This window comes from Malaclemys terrapin, chromosome 9, assembly GCF_027887155.1.
Source record: "Malaclemys terrapin pileata isolate rMalTer1 chromosome 9, rMalTer1.hap1, whole genome shotgun sequence".
NCBI lineage: Eukaryota > Metazoa > Chordata > Testudines > Emydidae > Malaclemys > Malaclemys terrapin.
Genome location: NC_071513.1, coordinates 72060819 through 72073141, shown reverse-complemented (window position 1 = coordinate 72073141; position 12323 = coordinate 72060819). Strand labels below are relative to the sequence as shown.

General features: G+C 44.8%; 1 protein-coding gene across 7 annotated transcripts in view; it reads left to right on the top strand.

Annotated features, from left to right (window-relative positions):
- SPHKAP (SPHK1 interactor, AKAP domain containing) overlaps nucleotides 1-12323 on the top strand; it is a 110997-nt gene that overhangs the window by 25911 nt on the left and 72763 nt on the right. For 5 of the 7 annotated variants that reach the window (XM_054040022.1, XM_054040021.1, XM_054040017.1 and 2 more), the window contains exon 2: nucleotides 3312-3414. In XM_054040022.1, the coding sequence (XP_053895997.1) occupies nucleotides 3312-3414 (103 nt within the window). The remainder of the gene's footprint in view (nucleotides 1-3311; nucleotides 3415-12323) is intronic. The other 2 variants (XM_054040019.1, XM_054040020.1) reach the window with 1 other exon arrangement.

Here is a 12323-nt window from a genome sequence, read left to right as displayed (position 1 = left end):
GATCAGTATCCACCCCATACTTTGTCTTGAGCTACATAGACATCCCCTATAGTAATGTAATTTTTCCTTGCTAAGTTGACTACAGATGTTGGAGTATTTACAGCTATTGGTCCTTTGCATAGATTAGACAGGTGAAGAAAAGGCTGAAGATTGAAAACATTAAATGGTGGTGTAAGAAGGGAAAGAGCATTGTGCTCAGCACCTCCTCATGTTCTTCTCAATTTCCCTGACTACACTGGTTCAAAACATTCATCCACTTCATGAGGTCTCATTTATTAAGTCTTGCTATAGAGTGAAACTCGCTTCATTAGTCGCCCTAGTTCATATCCACTGAGTCTATATAAGAGAGTCCTGGTCAACTTTCTTGTCCCTGTTCAGGATGCCGCCCATCCCCCCATCCTGGAGCTGGGATTTACTTTAAACAGTCACTCTGTTCCCTCCGCCAGCTAGGAGTCCCCAGCTCTCCTCCTTGGAGCTGGGTTGTAACTTATGCCAGCTGTAAGGCCTCAGCTAGCTTCTCTTTCGGGTAGTCCCTTCTCCCCAGTTAGTCCTCAGTGGGTTCAGCAGACAGCCTTCTCCTGCAGGTGACCGCCCTGCTATGTGGGAGGAGGCAGCATATCCGCTAGTTCTCTTCTCCCAGCTCATCCACAATTGCTCAGGTGAGAGGGGAAGCCTTGTCCTGTCCACTATGCAAGGCTCCTGGTCCAGTCCCTTAAAGAAACAGTAACCGACTTTCTCCCAAACACTACTTATTCCCAGGACCACTTCCTCTCCAAAAGTACCTCTTATTTCTTAAAGTGTTTGTGTACATCAGAGCCTCCCAAAAATCTTAAAGGGCTATGCCACCTGATGAGGGGTGGGCTCCCCCGCCCCCACCACTATCTTTAAGTAGTCAGTCTTCCCCATCACAGGTGTAGTGATCATGCATGTCAGGTAAACCTAGCTTTTTAAGGATATTTGTGCCTTTACTGCATCTCTATTAATGCACTGTACTTTCATGCAATAAATACATTTATTAAAAGTTACTTTAGCCTTAAATTTTCTTAATTAGCTATTTTAAATTCACTGTATTTAGACAATACATTTTTTATTAATTATGGATCAGCTTCTGATATCCTTACACTAACTGAGTAGGTCCAGGACCTCACTCAACACATAGTCCTACTGACTGCAAGTCCCTATTTGCAGAATAAGTTACCTGTACTTACTCACACTAAGTAGCAGCAGCAGCATCTGGCCCTACACTATATAAAGTAAAACATGTAAATATTATTCTGAGAAAACAAACTCAGGACTCTCTTTAACCTATGAGATAGTGCAAATCCTACATTCGTGGCACACCATTTGACTGTGCCTTGACTTAGTTCAGAGTTTTGGATGTGTAAGGAATGCAGGATCAAGTTCTCTATTTTGAAGATTTTCTATATTTTATATGGGATAAACTAGGGTTACCATATTTTGTCCCTCCTAATGGAGGACACTCCCGGGGGCCCCTCCCATGCCCCCAGCCCCGCCCCCGCCCCAACCCCACCCCCTCCCAAAGTCTCCGCCCCCTCCCCTGCTTCCCGCGAACATTTAATTCGCGGGAAGCCTGAAGCAGGTAAGGGGGGGTGTGGGGGGGAGGAGGCGCGGCCCAGCCCAGCTCAGCCCAGGCTGGCTCCCCCGGCGGCTCCAGTCTGGGTCGGCTCGGGCCCTGGGGTGCCGGCCCCGGCCGACCACCCCCGGCGGCCCGGCGCACCCCCCGGCCCCCGGCTCCCAGCCCCACGGGCCTGGCCCCCGGCCCCCCGATCCCGGCCCGGCTCCCCGACCCACGGGCCCGGCCCGGCTCCCAGCCCCACGGGCCCGGCCCGGCTCCCAGCCCGGCTCCCCGACCCGGCCCCCCGACCCCGGCCCCCCGCCCCACGGGCCCGGCCGCCCGGCCCGGCTCCCAGCCCCCCGACCCACGGGCCCGGCCCCCCGACCCGCCGGCCCGGCCCCCCGACCCGCCGGCCCGGCCCCCCGACCCGCCGGCCCGGCTCCCCGACCCGCCGGCCCGACCCAGCTCCCCGCTCCCCGACCCAGCTCCCCGACCCGGCACCATGCCCCCAGCCCCGCACAAAGAGGCCCCGGCCGAGCCTCCCGATTTTCCCGGACATGCCCGGCTTTTGGGGATTTCCCCCCGGACGGGGATTTGAGCCCCCAAAAGCCGGACATGTCCGGGAAAATCCGGACGTATGGTAACCCTAGATAAACTTTCAGCTTGCTTCTCAGGAAATTGGATGCACAGCTCTTAAAGGGTACTGAGAACTGTGCTGAATTCACTAGGCAATAACCTGAAAATATATGACACTTAGATTAAGTTTATAATTAATACTGAAATAATGATAATTTAGGGCCTAGTTCTGCAAACACACACTTATAACCAGGTGGAATGGGACACTTAATAGAAGGTTTAATGCTTACTATGGCGAGTAATGTTTGCAGGAATGGGCCCTTGGTGCTGTATGATCTTTAGGGACTCTGAAGTCGTGCATAGAGAGAGAGGCAGGCTTATTTAACTGAATTTACCTTGCTATAATTTAATTATGAATTATTTAGTTAGCAGTCTTTGTTCTACAAGAAATAATTAAGCTAATCCAAAAGCAATGCTTTAGGATTGCTATCAGCTGCATGTATAAATACTGTGACTGGAAGTCTGATTTGCATGACTTCACAAGAGGAAGATGCAGATGTGAAGAATAAGTATAATTCAGCAGCACGCACACAACATGCAATATAGAGTATGTGTGCATTGTCCTAGTCTGCGATTATAAAGCTACTTTACCTGGGCCTTTGAGTTCAGTCACTCCCACTGTTTTCTTTTTGCTTTAATGACTATTATTCAACTCACATCTCAGATCCCAGGCAGGTAATAGTGAGGATGAAGTATAGTATGAATTTTCTTTTATACTAGTGTCTACCAAGCTCAATTAACATAGTGAGGATGCCATTTACTGCTCAAGACTGCTTGCTTAAGAAAAGATGCTAGCACCACATTTTAGTATATTGTTAAAGACAGGCAGACGTAAGTAGGTCCAGCTAAGTGCTATATTCTAGTCCTTAAAAGGCAGCAGTCTGCTATTTTGTATTCATTATAGGATAGTCCTCCAAAAATGGGAAAATTGGGGTAATCAACAGAATGGTAACATCAGCCAGGGAAAGTGCAGAGAGGTTGGTGCAATTTGAGTTAAGATGCATTTCTTTAAATTGAGCTGTATTTTTGGCATCGTTTCATGTATTTATGTAGATGAGTCATTGGAAGGATTTTTGTTGTTGTTGTTCTCTTTCTTCAGCAACTTTGAATCCCCACTGATGTATGAAGTCTCAGAACACCAAGTCAGCGGCACAGACAGCTCAGAAAGCAGTTTGGGGAGCTCTGTCACAGCATGTAAGAAGGTAACTTCTCTCTAAGCTTATTTTATTTTCCAAGGCAGATCTAACCAACAGTGAAGCTCTGCTTTAACTCATGCCTTAATAGGGATTATAAAAATCAATTGATGCACAAAACAATGTCAATGATATGGAAACATTAATATTAAAATCTGAATGGTCTGGGTATTTTGCAGTTTTATTTGGTTAGACTATGTTTGCCAATGATTTGACAATACATGTTAAGTGTAGCAGTGATCACTTTCATAGGCAGTTTTCCATTTTTCCCTTCTTACCAAAGAAGCAGACAGTGTGTGAACAGTCCCAGAACGGTGTTATAATAGGTTGTCAGGTTCTAGGACCTTGCATAGAGGTCCAGAGCTCTTCTGCCTATTCTGGTGTCTGACTTAGGTGGACTTTATCAGTCCAAGATCATAAAAGAGTAAGTGTTATTTTGAGGCAAATGGGACATGGGAGACAACCCTAGGAACTGCTAAGGTCAGGGAAAAACTTAGACTAAGGTTTATGTTTAATTATATAAGTTAAGGGTAAGTTTGGACTAGAACAGTGTGCGCGCACACCTATTAGGAGCAAGGCAGGACAAACATTTATATGTACACTTATTTCACTGTGACTGAGAATATGCTGCTAAAGAACTTCAAACCTTAGTAGCATACATTCCGTGTCCTACAGGGCCAGGTTGTGGCTGTCTCTTGTGTAGGAGCAGAAAAGGGGGAGAACTAGCAGAACCTTTGAAGAGGTGCGGGAGAGGGAGGGTCACAGCTCTGCTCCCATTTTGCAACAGGCAGGAGTGCTCTGGGGAGCTCTACGAGAAATTGTGCTAAGCAGAGGCACAATATTAGAGCCAGTAAAAAAAAAAACAGTTATTTTTCCCCACAGGAAATGTAGCAAATTTTTTTTTTTTTTTTTAAATGAACCTCCACCTCAAAAAGGTCACTTTTAAAAAAAAATTATAATTTTTGACCCCAAACTGAAATTTACTGAAAAAGTTTCATTTGTCGAATTCTATTTTGGTCAAAAAGCTCAACTAGCCCTACCCCCTAGCCATTGCTTTCACTGGGGAAGTTCTAGCTCACTTCAGCTGGAGGCAGTAGCTAAAAGCCATACTTAAGCGTGAACTGAAATGTTTTGTTTATTCAGGAGAGTGCTTATTTGCTTTTAAGAAAAGAAAGCAAAAAAAAAAAAAAAGGGGGGGGGGGACACGTAACTGGAACCTGATAGGTACTCCCTATATTTCTCCTCATTTCAATGAAAATATTAAGAGAAAAATGTTCAGTGACATTGGTCCCCCATGATTCTTGATTTACTCCTGCCAGAGGCAGCTGCTTCATATCAGGTTGTGGCATGCTGACATGTTAGTGAGAGGAAGATCATGTAGCCAATTGTACCTATACAGAAGACACCACCCCTGGGGTGGGTCAACCTGGCACCTTTACACACACCCGGCTAACTTTAAAGAGTTTTAAAGGAGGACACCACACCAGTAACTCAGAGCTGTTCCAGCTGCCTGGACTCTTACAGTTAAGATTTTAATAGTAAAATATGATAATCAACTTCTAATACATCTGTACAATCAAAATCAAGCAGTTCACTTCTGCATTTTGCCAACAGCACAACATTTTGGGCACATTTGAGGAATTGTTACAGTATACTTTAACATTCTTTCTGTATGCTTTTAGCCACACAAAAACATCAGCTCAGTCTACCACCTTCTCTTTTATATTATGTTTGTTAAAAGTAAGTTTAATTAAGATTTATAATTGCTGTTGGATTAGAGCCTCCTTGGTCTCCCACTGGCAGGGAATGATTTAAGCATTCCAGCTGATTCACTTGCAAGTTTGAAGAGCTATTTCTATCATGTACAGCTACTGTTAGGCAGCATCTCTCATGCTGCCTATTACTTCACAGACCAATCTGAATGAATGCAAGAGATGAGCCCCTTGATGTCTCATCTTATTCTGCATGTACCTCTTTCATATCTTTTTGAAAAGTGGTAATTAACCAAAGCAATTAAGACGATTAGGCATAAACATACAGATGTCTTGTTTGTAGAGCAGAACCTCAATGTTGTATCTATTGTAGATAGATTTACTATATATTAAATATCTTAGAGAGCAGGAAACTGTTAACTTCACACAAGTTCAGTGTTTCTTCCTTTGGGAAGGAGTGACTTTTCCATGCCACATTGTGCTAAAAGGTGATTTAGTTCATTGTTTCACCACACACTGAGTAATGCTGACAGTTAAGTCTAGATGCAAGTGGAAAACTTTTTTCTACAACCATGAATTACTGCTGATTTAACATTTAATGCATGATGCAGATTCATCTTGAATTATTTAAAGTATGATTTCCACTGAGCACCTAATATACAACAGTGTGGTGCACGCAGCTGCTACACATAAGAATGCTGTATGAATCAAATTCTGCTTCCAGTTACACAATTTTAAGTCTAAAGTAACTTCACGGACCTCAGCAAAATATTATTATGGATGTACGTCAGAGGAACATGAGCAAAATTTGGTTCAATATGTAATCATTCTGTGTATGAAGACGTCTACAAGATTTTAGAGAAGGGAGAACCTATTTTGAAATGGACAATATAGAATGTACTGAATGACTGGTAACATTGTACAAGTTCACATTACTCATTACAGGTGTGTAAGTTTGCTATACTGCAATTAAATGTACTTTGCAATGGATATAACGAATTGGTGCTTCTTCACAAACATATATTCAAATACACTGCTGGAGCTATCAGTTTGAGAAGCAGATGTGTCCAAATTACATTTGAAAAACTAACTAGTGCCATGTAGGATCTGATCCTGCAAATTAATACACGAGTGGCTGAGATTCTTTATCCTCACAGCCTGTTCGCAGGGAGAAGATTATATCCTCAAAAATTAAATAAGATTCTAGTAAATATAAGAGATTTTGACCCTATATTATCAGCAGAGAGATAATTATCTTAGACATTGACATCCTAGGACAAACCTGCGATAATTCCTTGCAAATGAAGGGAAAGTGGCCTTTCCAGTAAAGGTCATCACGTGATGTTAACCTCTAGTTATCAAGAAATTCAACTGTTCATGCATTTTCTCTCTCTACATAGTGTGTATGTAGATACGTACTAGTTACCGTTAGTCAACATTACCCTTAGATACCGCACAATGGCCCAGATTATCCCTTTGCACAGAAAAAACAATAGGAGGGGGTTCAGAGTGAGAAGATATCCACAAGGATTCTGTTGCCAAGATTCCCCCATATTGTTCTTACGTGGCATAGTTTGCCCCAACCCCAAGGAAGTGTCTCTAGCAACTTCCATGATCCCCCCCACAGACTGGCATCTTCTCATACCCCCACATCACTCAGATCTGTGGGAGTCTCAGGGCATCTGCATAGAGGCCCCCTGTGCCTCCACATCAACTCCGACCCCCTAGTTCCTTCATCTCCTTGGAAGAGATAACATAGCCCCAGACTCCACTCTCTTTGCTACTAATTTCTATAGGTTGCAGAGGGGACGATGGGCCCACTCCTTCCCCTGGCCTGCCCAGTCTCCACCCCTTTCCTCAACATTGACTCTGGAAAAGGTTCCAGAGTGCCTGGACCAACAGGGGATGCTATAAAAAAAAATGGCAGAAACCCCTTCCATGTAGAACAGGGAACATCCAGGCATGGATTTGGAGTGGGAGGGGAGAAACAGGATGAACTGAGCTTGTGGCACTTCAGACCACATGGTTATTTCTTATGGAGAAACTATTAACATTCTCACTTTTTAATGGCAAAATCCCCCCCATACACACACTTGAACCAAACTACCCATTCATTAAACGATAAAATCACAACACTGAGGTCATGCATGTGTAATGCTGACCGACCCCAGTCATCAGCTGGGATCAAACCCGGGACCTCTGAAGCTTAATGCATGAGCCTCTATTGCCTGAACTCAAAGACATCTTTTAGCCAAGCTGTATCAGGCTCAACAATCTCTAGCTGCCCTAGCCACCACTGAAGAGGAGCAGAGTGCTATAGCAAGCAGGCATGGGTGGCACAAAAAATAGATAGACCTTTGTACTGCTCAAGGGTGACAACAAATGAGCAGTATGCTGGCCGGATCCAAGCCATAGCAGCTATGTTGGGAGTGTACAGGGCTGGCCTTACCATGAGGCAAACTGAGGCGGCCACCTCAGGTGCCAGACTGGGGGGAGGAGGGGCGGGTGGCGCACTAGGACCCAGAGTGTAGAAAATGGTGTCTGCTGCTGGTGCATATGTATTCTCTCTGCTCTAGATGCACAGAGATGAAGTGCTGTGCTGGAGGAAGGAGGGCACGAGACATAACAGGCAGGCAGGCAGAAGAGGGGAGAGAGGGAACAAAAGAAAGCAGCAGGAACTGCAGGGAGAGGGAGGAGCCTCTTATATACTCCTCTAGCACTCCCAGGAGCCTGGACTGATTAACACCAGCTTCTCAGGGAGCTTCCTGTTTCCTGCTGCTTCCCTGAGCCCACTTGAGGAGAACAGGCAGTCAACTGAAGTAGTAGGAGCCACTTCTGCCCTTAAGATGCTGATATCTTCCCTCACTCAGGCCCTGCCACCAGCCTGCTTACTTGTCCCCTTCAACTGAGTGAAGAGAGCCACTATAGCTGGCACAGAACAGCAGTCATGGGTGAAAAAAGAAAACGCCCCTCTGGGGCAGCATTCAGAAAAAGAAAGCAAGCAAAGGAAGCTTTTCTATTCAAGCAGGAAGGAGCTCTCCTGAGATGCATAGATAAGTGTTCACGGTGAGCCTTCGGCCCCAGTGAGGATGTGAGTGGTGAGGAGATGCCTGATCTTCCAGTTAGTCAGAGTGCAAGTGGCCTGGCAGCTACTGCAGCATCCATATCTCCATCTCAGATGGATGTAACCATGCACGTTCCTGAAGAAAAGTGTAGATCAGAGAAGAGTGTGGTGGAGGCGCAAGAAACAGCTGCTGCTGACTTAAGGAACTAAAGTCTAGATGATCCAGGACTGTGGACCCACTTGAGCAGTAGCCTGAGGGACTTCCTTGTACTGCACGGGCCACGGCAAGTGAAAAAACCTCATGTTCCCCAAAGACAATGAAAATAGAAGGTTCCATCCAACACATTACTGGCCTAAAATCCCCAATGGTGACAAAGTGGAGAGGCCACTTATGTACTCAAAAACCCAGAATGCTGCATACTGTTTTTGTTGCAAACTCTTCCAGTCTAATGTTCCAGCCATATTGGGTTCTACAGGAACAAAGGACTGGAAAAATCTGGCATGTCATGAGAAGGCAGCAAATCACCAGAGAGCATTCCATAGATGGAAAGAGCTTGAGATGAGACTAAGGTTAAAGGCCACCATAGATGATCAGCATCAAGAGAAGATTGCATCAGAGTCTCTTTACTGGCAAAATGTTCTGAAAAGGCTCATTACTATTGTGAGAATGCTTGCTACCCAAAACCTAGCACTGCGTGGCACTTCAGATCAGCTGTGTGCACCAAACAATGGAAACTTCCTTAAAATTATGTAGCTGATGGCTGAGTTTGATGCTGTACTCCAGGAGCATCTAAGAAGAGTCACCACCCAAGACATGAACACACACCATTACCATGGAAAAACAATTCAAAATGAGATCATAGAGTTACTGGCAACAAAAGTCAAACAAGATTGTGGCAGGTCTGAAGTCAGCAAGATATTACTCTGTTATTCTTGACTGCACACCTGATATCAGCCATACGAAACAAATGACTTTAATGGTGTGTTTTGTAATAAACAGAACCTAGTGAAAAATGTCCCTGCAATGGTGACTGTCAGAGAGCATTTTCTAGAATTTATTGATGATGATACTACAGGAGCTGGTATGAAATGTGCTTCTTAAAAAGCTGGAAGATACGGGAATTGCAATAGCGGACATGAGAGGTCAGGGCTACGATAATTGTGCCAACATGAGAGGAAAGAACAGAGGAGAGCAGACTTGGATCCGAGAGTTAAACTCTTACACTTTTTTTGTCCCATGAAGTTCTCATTCATTGAACTTGGTGGTCAGTGATACAGCATCAGCTTCTAGTGAGGCTGCTGGATTTTTTAATGTAATTCAAAGCATCTATGTATTTTTCTCTGCATCAACTCATCGATGGCAAATTTTGAAGCAACATCTGGGAACATCCTCTCTGACACTGAAACCACTGAGTGCCACACGATGGGAAAGTTGAGTGGAGGCGATAAAGCCTATCAAACACCAGATTGGGAAGATAGATGATGCCATAGTTGCCTTTATCGAGGATAATGCTAGGACAGGAACTTTGTGGGAGAACAGTGGCAGAGGGAAATGGAATCACCAGAAACATACAGAACTTCAAATTTCTGTGTGGCTTAGTATTGTGGCATGACATACTGTTTGAAATAAATGTTGTAAGCAAGAGACTCCAAGGTGTTGACCTTGATATATCTGGAGCAATGGAACAACTGGACAAAGCGAAGTCATACCTACAGTCTTACCGGTCAGATGAGGGATTTCAAAGTGTTCTGAAGAGTGCACAGAGGTTGGCAGAGGAACTTCACACTGAAGCTATTTTCCCACCCATCCAAGAATACAAGAGTCACCGAAGAAGACGACACTTTGATTATGAGGCACGGGATAATCCCATAAGAGACCCCCAAACAACAATTCAAAGTTGAATTCTTTAACCAGGTGCTGATTGTGCAATACAGTCAGTTGAAGAAGGTTTCATGCAGCTCAAGGAACACAGCAGTATATTTGGGATGTTGTAGGATATTCCAAAACTCCTTACTATACCTGAAGATGACCTACACCAGCAATGCAGGGCACTAGAGACAGTGTTGACACATGACGACATGCACGATATTGATATGAATGATTAAGGTGATGTATCTTGAAAGGGCTTTCAGTTCATTTCAGCAGGATCAACTCCAAAGGCTGTTCTGGAATATATGTGCACAAATAAGATGACCACCCTCTTTCCAAATACTTTTGGTGCTCTGCGCATACTTCTAACACTTCCTGTAACAGTTGCCAGTGGAGAACGCAGCTTCTCCAAGGTGAAGTTAATAAAAAACACATCTACACTCCACAATGACACAGGAGAGGCTGGTCGACCTTGCAACCATCTCAATAGAACATGAGCTGGCCCATGTTCAGCAGGAACCAGTTCAAATCTTTGCAACTAAGAAGGCACGTAAAGCACCACTTTGATTATTCAAACAGATAAAAATGCCAGTGTTTACTATGCAGACAAGAAAAATTAACTTTCAAACGCCTGAACAGCAAATGTAAGTGTTCTTAAAATGCCTTGCTCAAAAATTTTAAGTAAGGCATTTTAAGTTGTTAGTTCTCCTTTATTGGGGTAGGTAGCAGAGCAGTACCACAAGAGGAGTAGAACAGGAAGAAGGCAGAATTGAGACCTTTCAAAGTTTTGGCCCAAGCGAGGAGGCATGGGGGCATCATTTGAGCTCCCCGCCTCAGGTGCCAAAATGTTGTGGGCCAGCCCTGGGAGCATAGCCAGAACGCTGTTGCACCTTAGCTGTGCTCAGCTGCCAGAACAGGCCTTTGAGACCACTAATGTCAAGTATAGCTTAGAACAGCCATGAGGCTGCTGTCAACTGCACTGGGGGCTGAACTCGTCATCAGATGACTCAAGAATCCAGGAAGCAAAGAGGTAGCTTAAAGCCACCTTTGTCCACTTCCCCAGATGCAGTACCAAACAGTTAGGCTGCACCTGTGAATTGGAGGCATAGCATTATACAACAAAACAAGAGCAAACCATTGAAACCAAAAGGAACAGCAAATCTTCTAATAGACGAAAAGCAAGGAGGAAAGAATCAGATGAGAAGCATGTATGCTGAAAATGTCATTTGTCAGGGAGGCCACCTAGCATCATGATCTATAGCAAATGAGAAGCAACCTCAAGCCATTTATCAAGTATTTCACCCAGAACTTTATTCTGGTCAGCCTCTTCCCCTCACCCTCATGCAATCCAAACTGCCTTACTAACAGCTGTTATCTCAGGCCTCCTCCTACAACAGGAAGGAGACTTAATCTTTGAGACTAGTTCTAGAAGTGGGCAAAAGCACCTGCATGTTGTACCCTTCTCTGCACTTCCAAAGCCTGGGCTAAATTCTGCGCTTAGATACATGCATACAACTCCAGTGGGAGCTATGCATATCAGAGGGCAGAATCTGGCTAAGTGAGATCATCCCACTGATGCTATTTGCTCATAGCCAGCCTGAGGAGATAGAGTCCTGAGCTTATTTTCAAACCAACCTCCCATGTGATGGTGTCTTCTTTCTACCGTGTCAGAGTTCACTCACCACTGGGTGCCTCCTTGGGGCTACTTCTGGGGACTCTCCATTCAGGTCAGATACCTCCCTCCTCACTCTCCAGGAGACATGGAGGTCGCTCCAGCCAGGTCACTATAATTTTCTCCTTCGGGGGTATCAGAATCCCACTGGGTCAGCTGTCTTTATGCTGTTCTAGTCTTCTACTTCCAGGCCAGGCCCTATGCCACTACTCTGGGTTCCAGCTATTTTCCCAGACTTCTTCCCTTCTCTGCCAGGCTCTGTAACCAAGATCAAGGCCCTTCTTCCAAAAAGCAACTACAGACTATTTTCCCTGCAACCCTCTTCTGTTCTCAGCTTGCTGGCTGTATACAAACTCAGCCTGCCCCTGTGCATATGGGCTTCATTTGGTTCTCCCACAGGTGCAGCCTATCAAGTTAATTATCCTAATAACCTGCTCTGCGGGGCGGGGGACACGACACCCATTACACAGCCTCATCCCCAAATTCTGTCATGAAAAGAATTATAAAAACAAACAAGTTGAATGTACTTGAATAGACTCCTTGAATAGACAATTTCAATAGACACCTGAATGAGCCATCCTGTCCACACCCTCAGGCCTA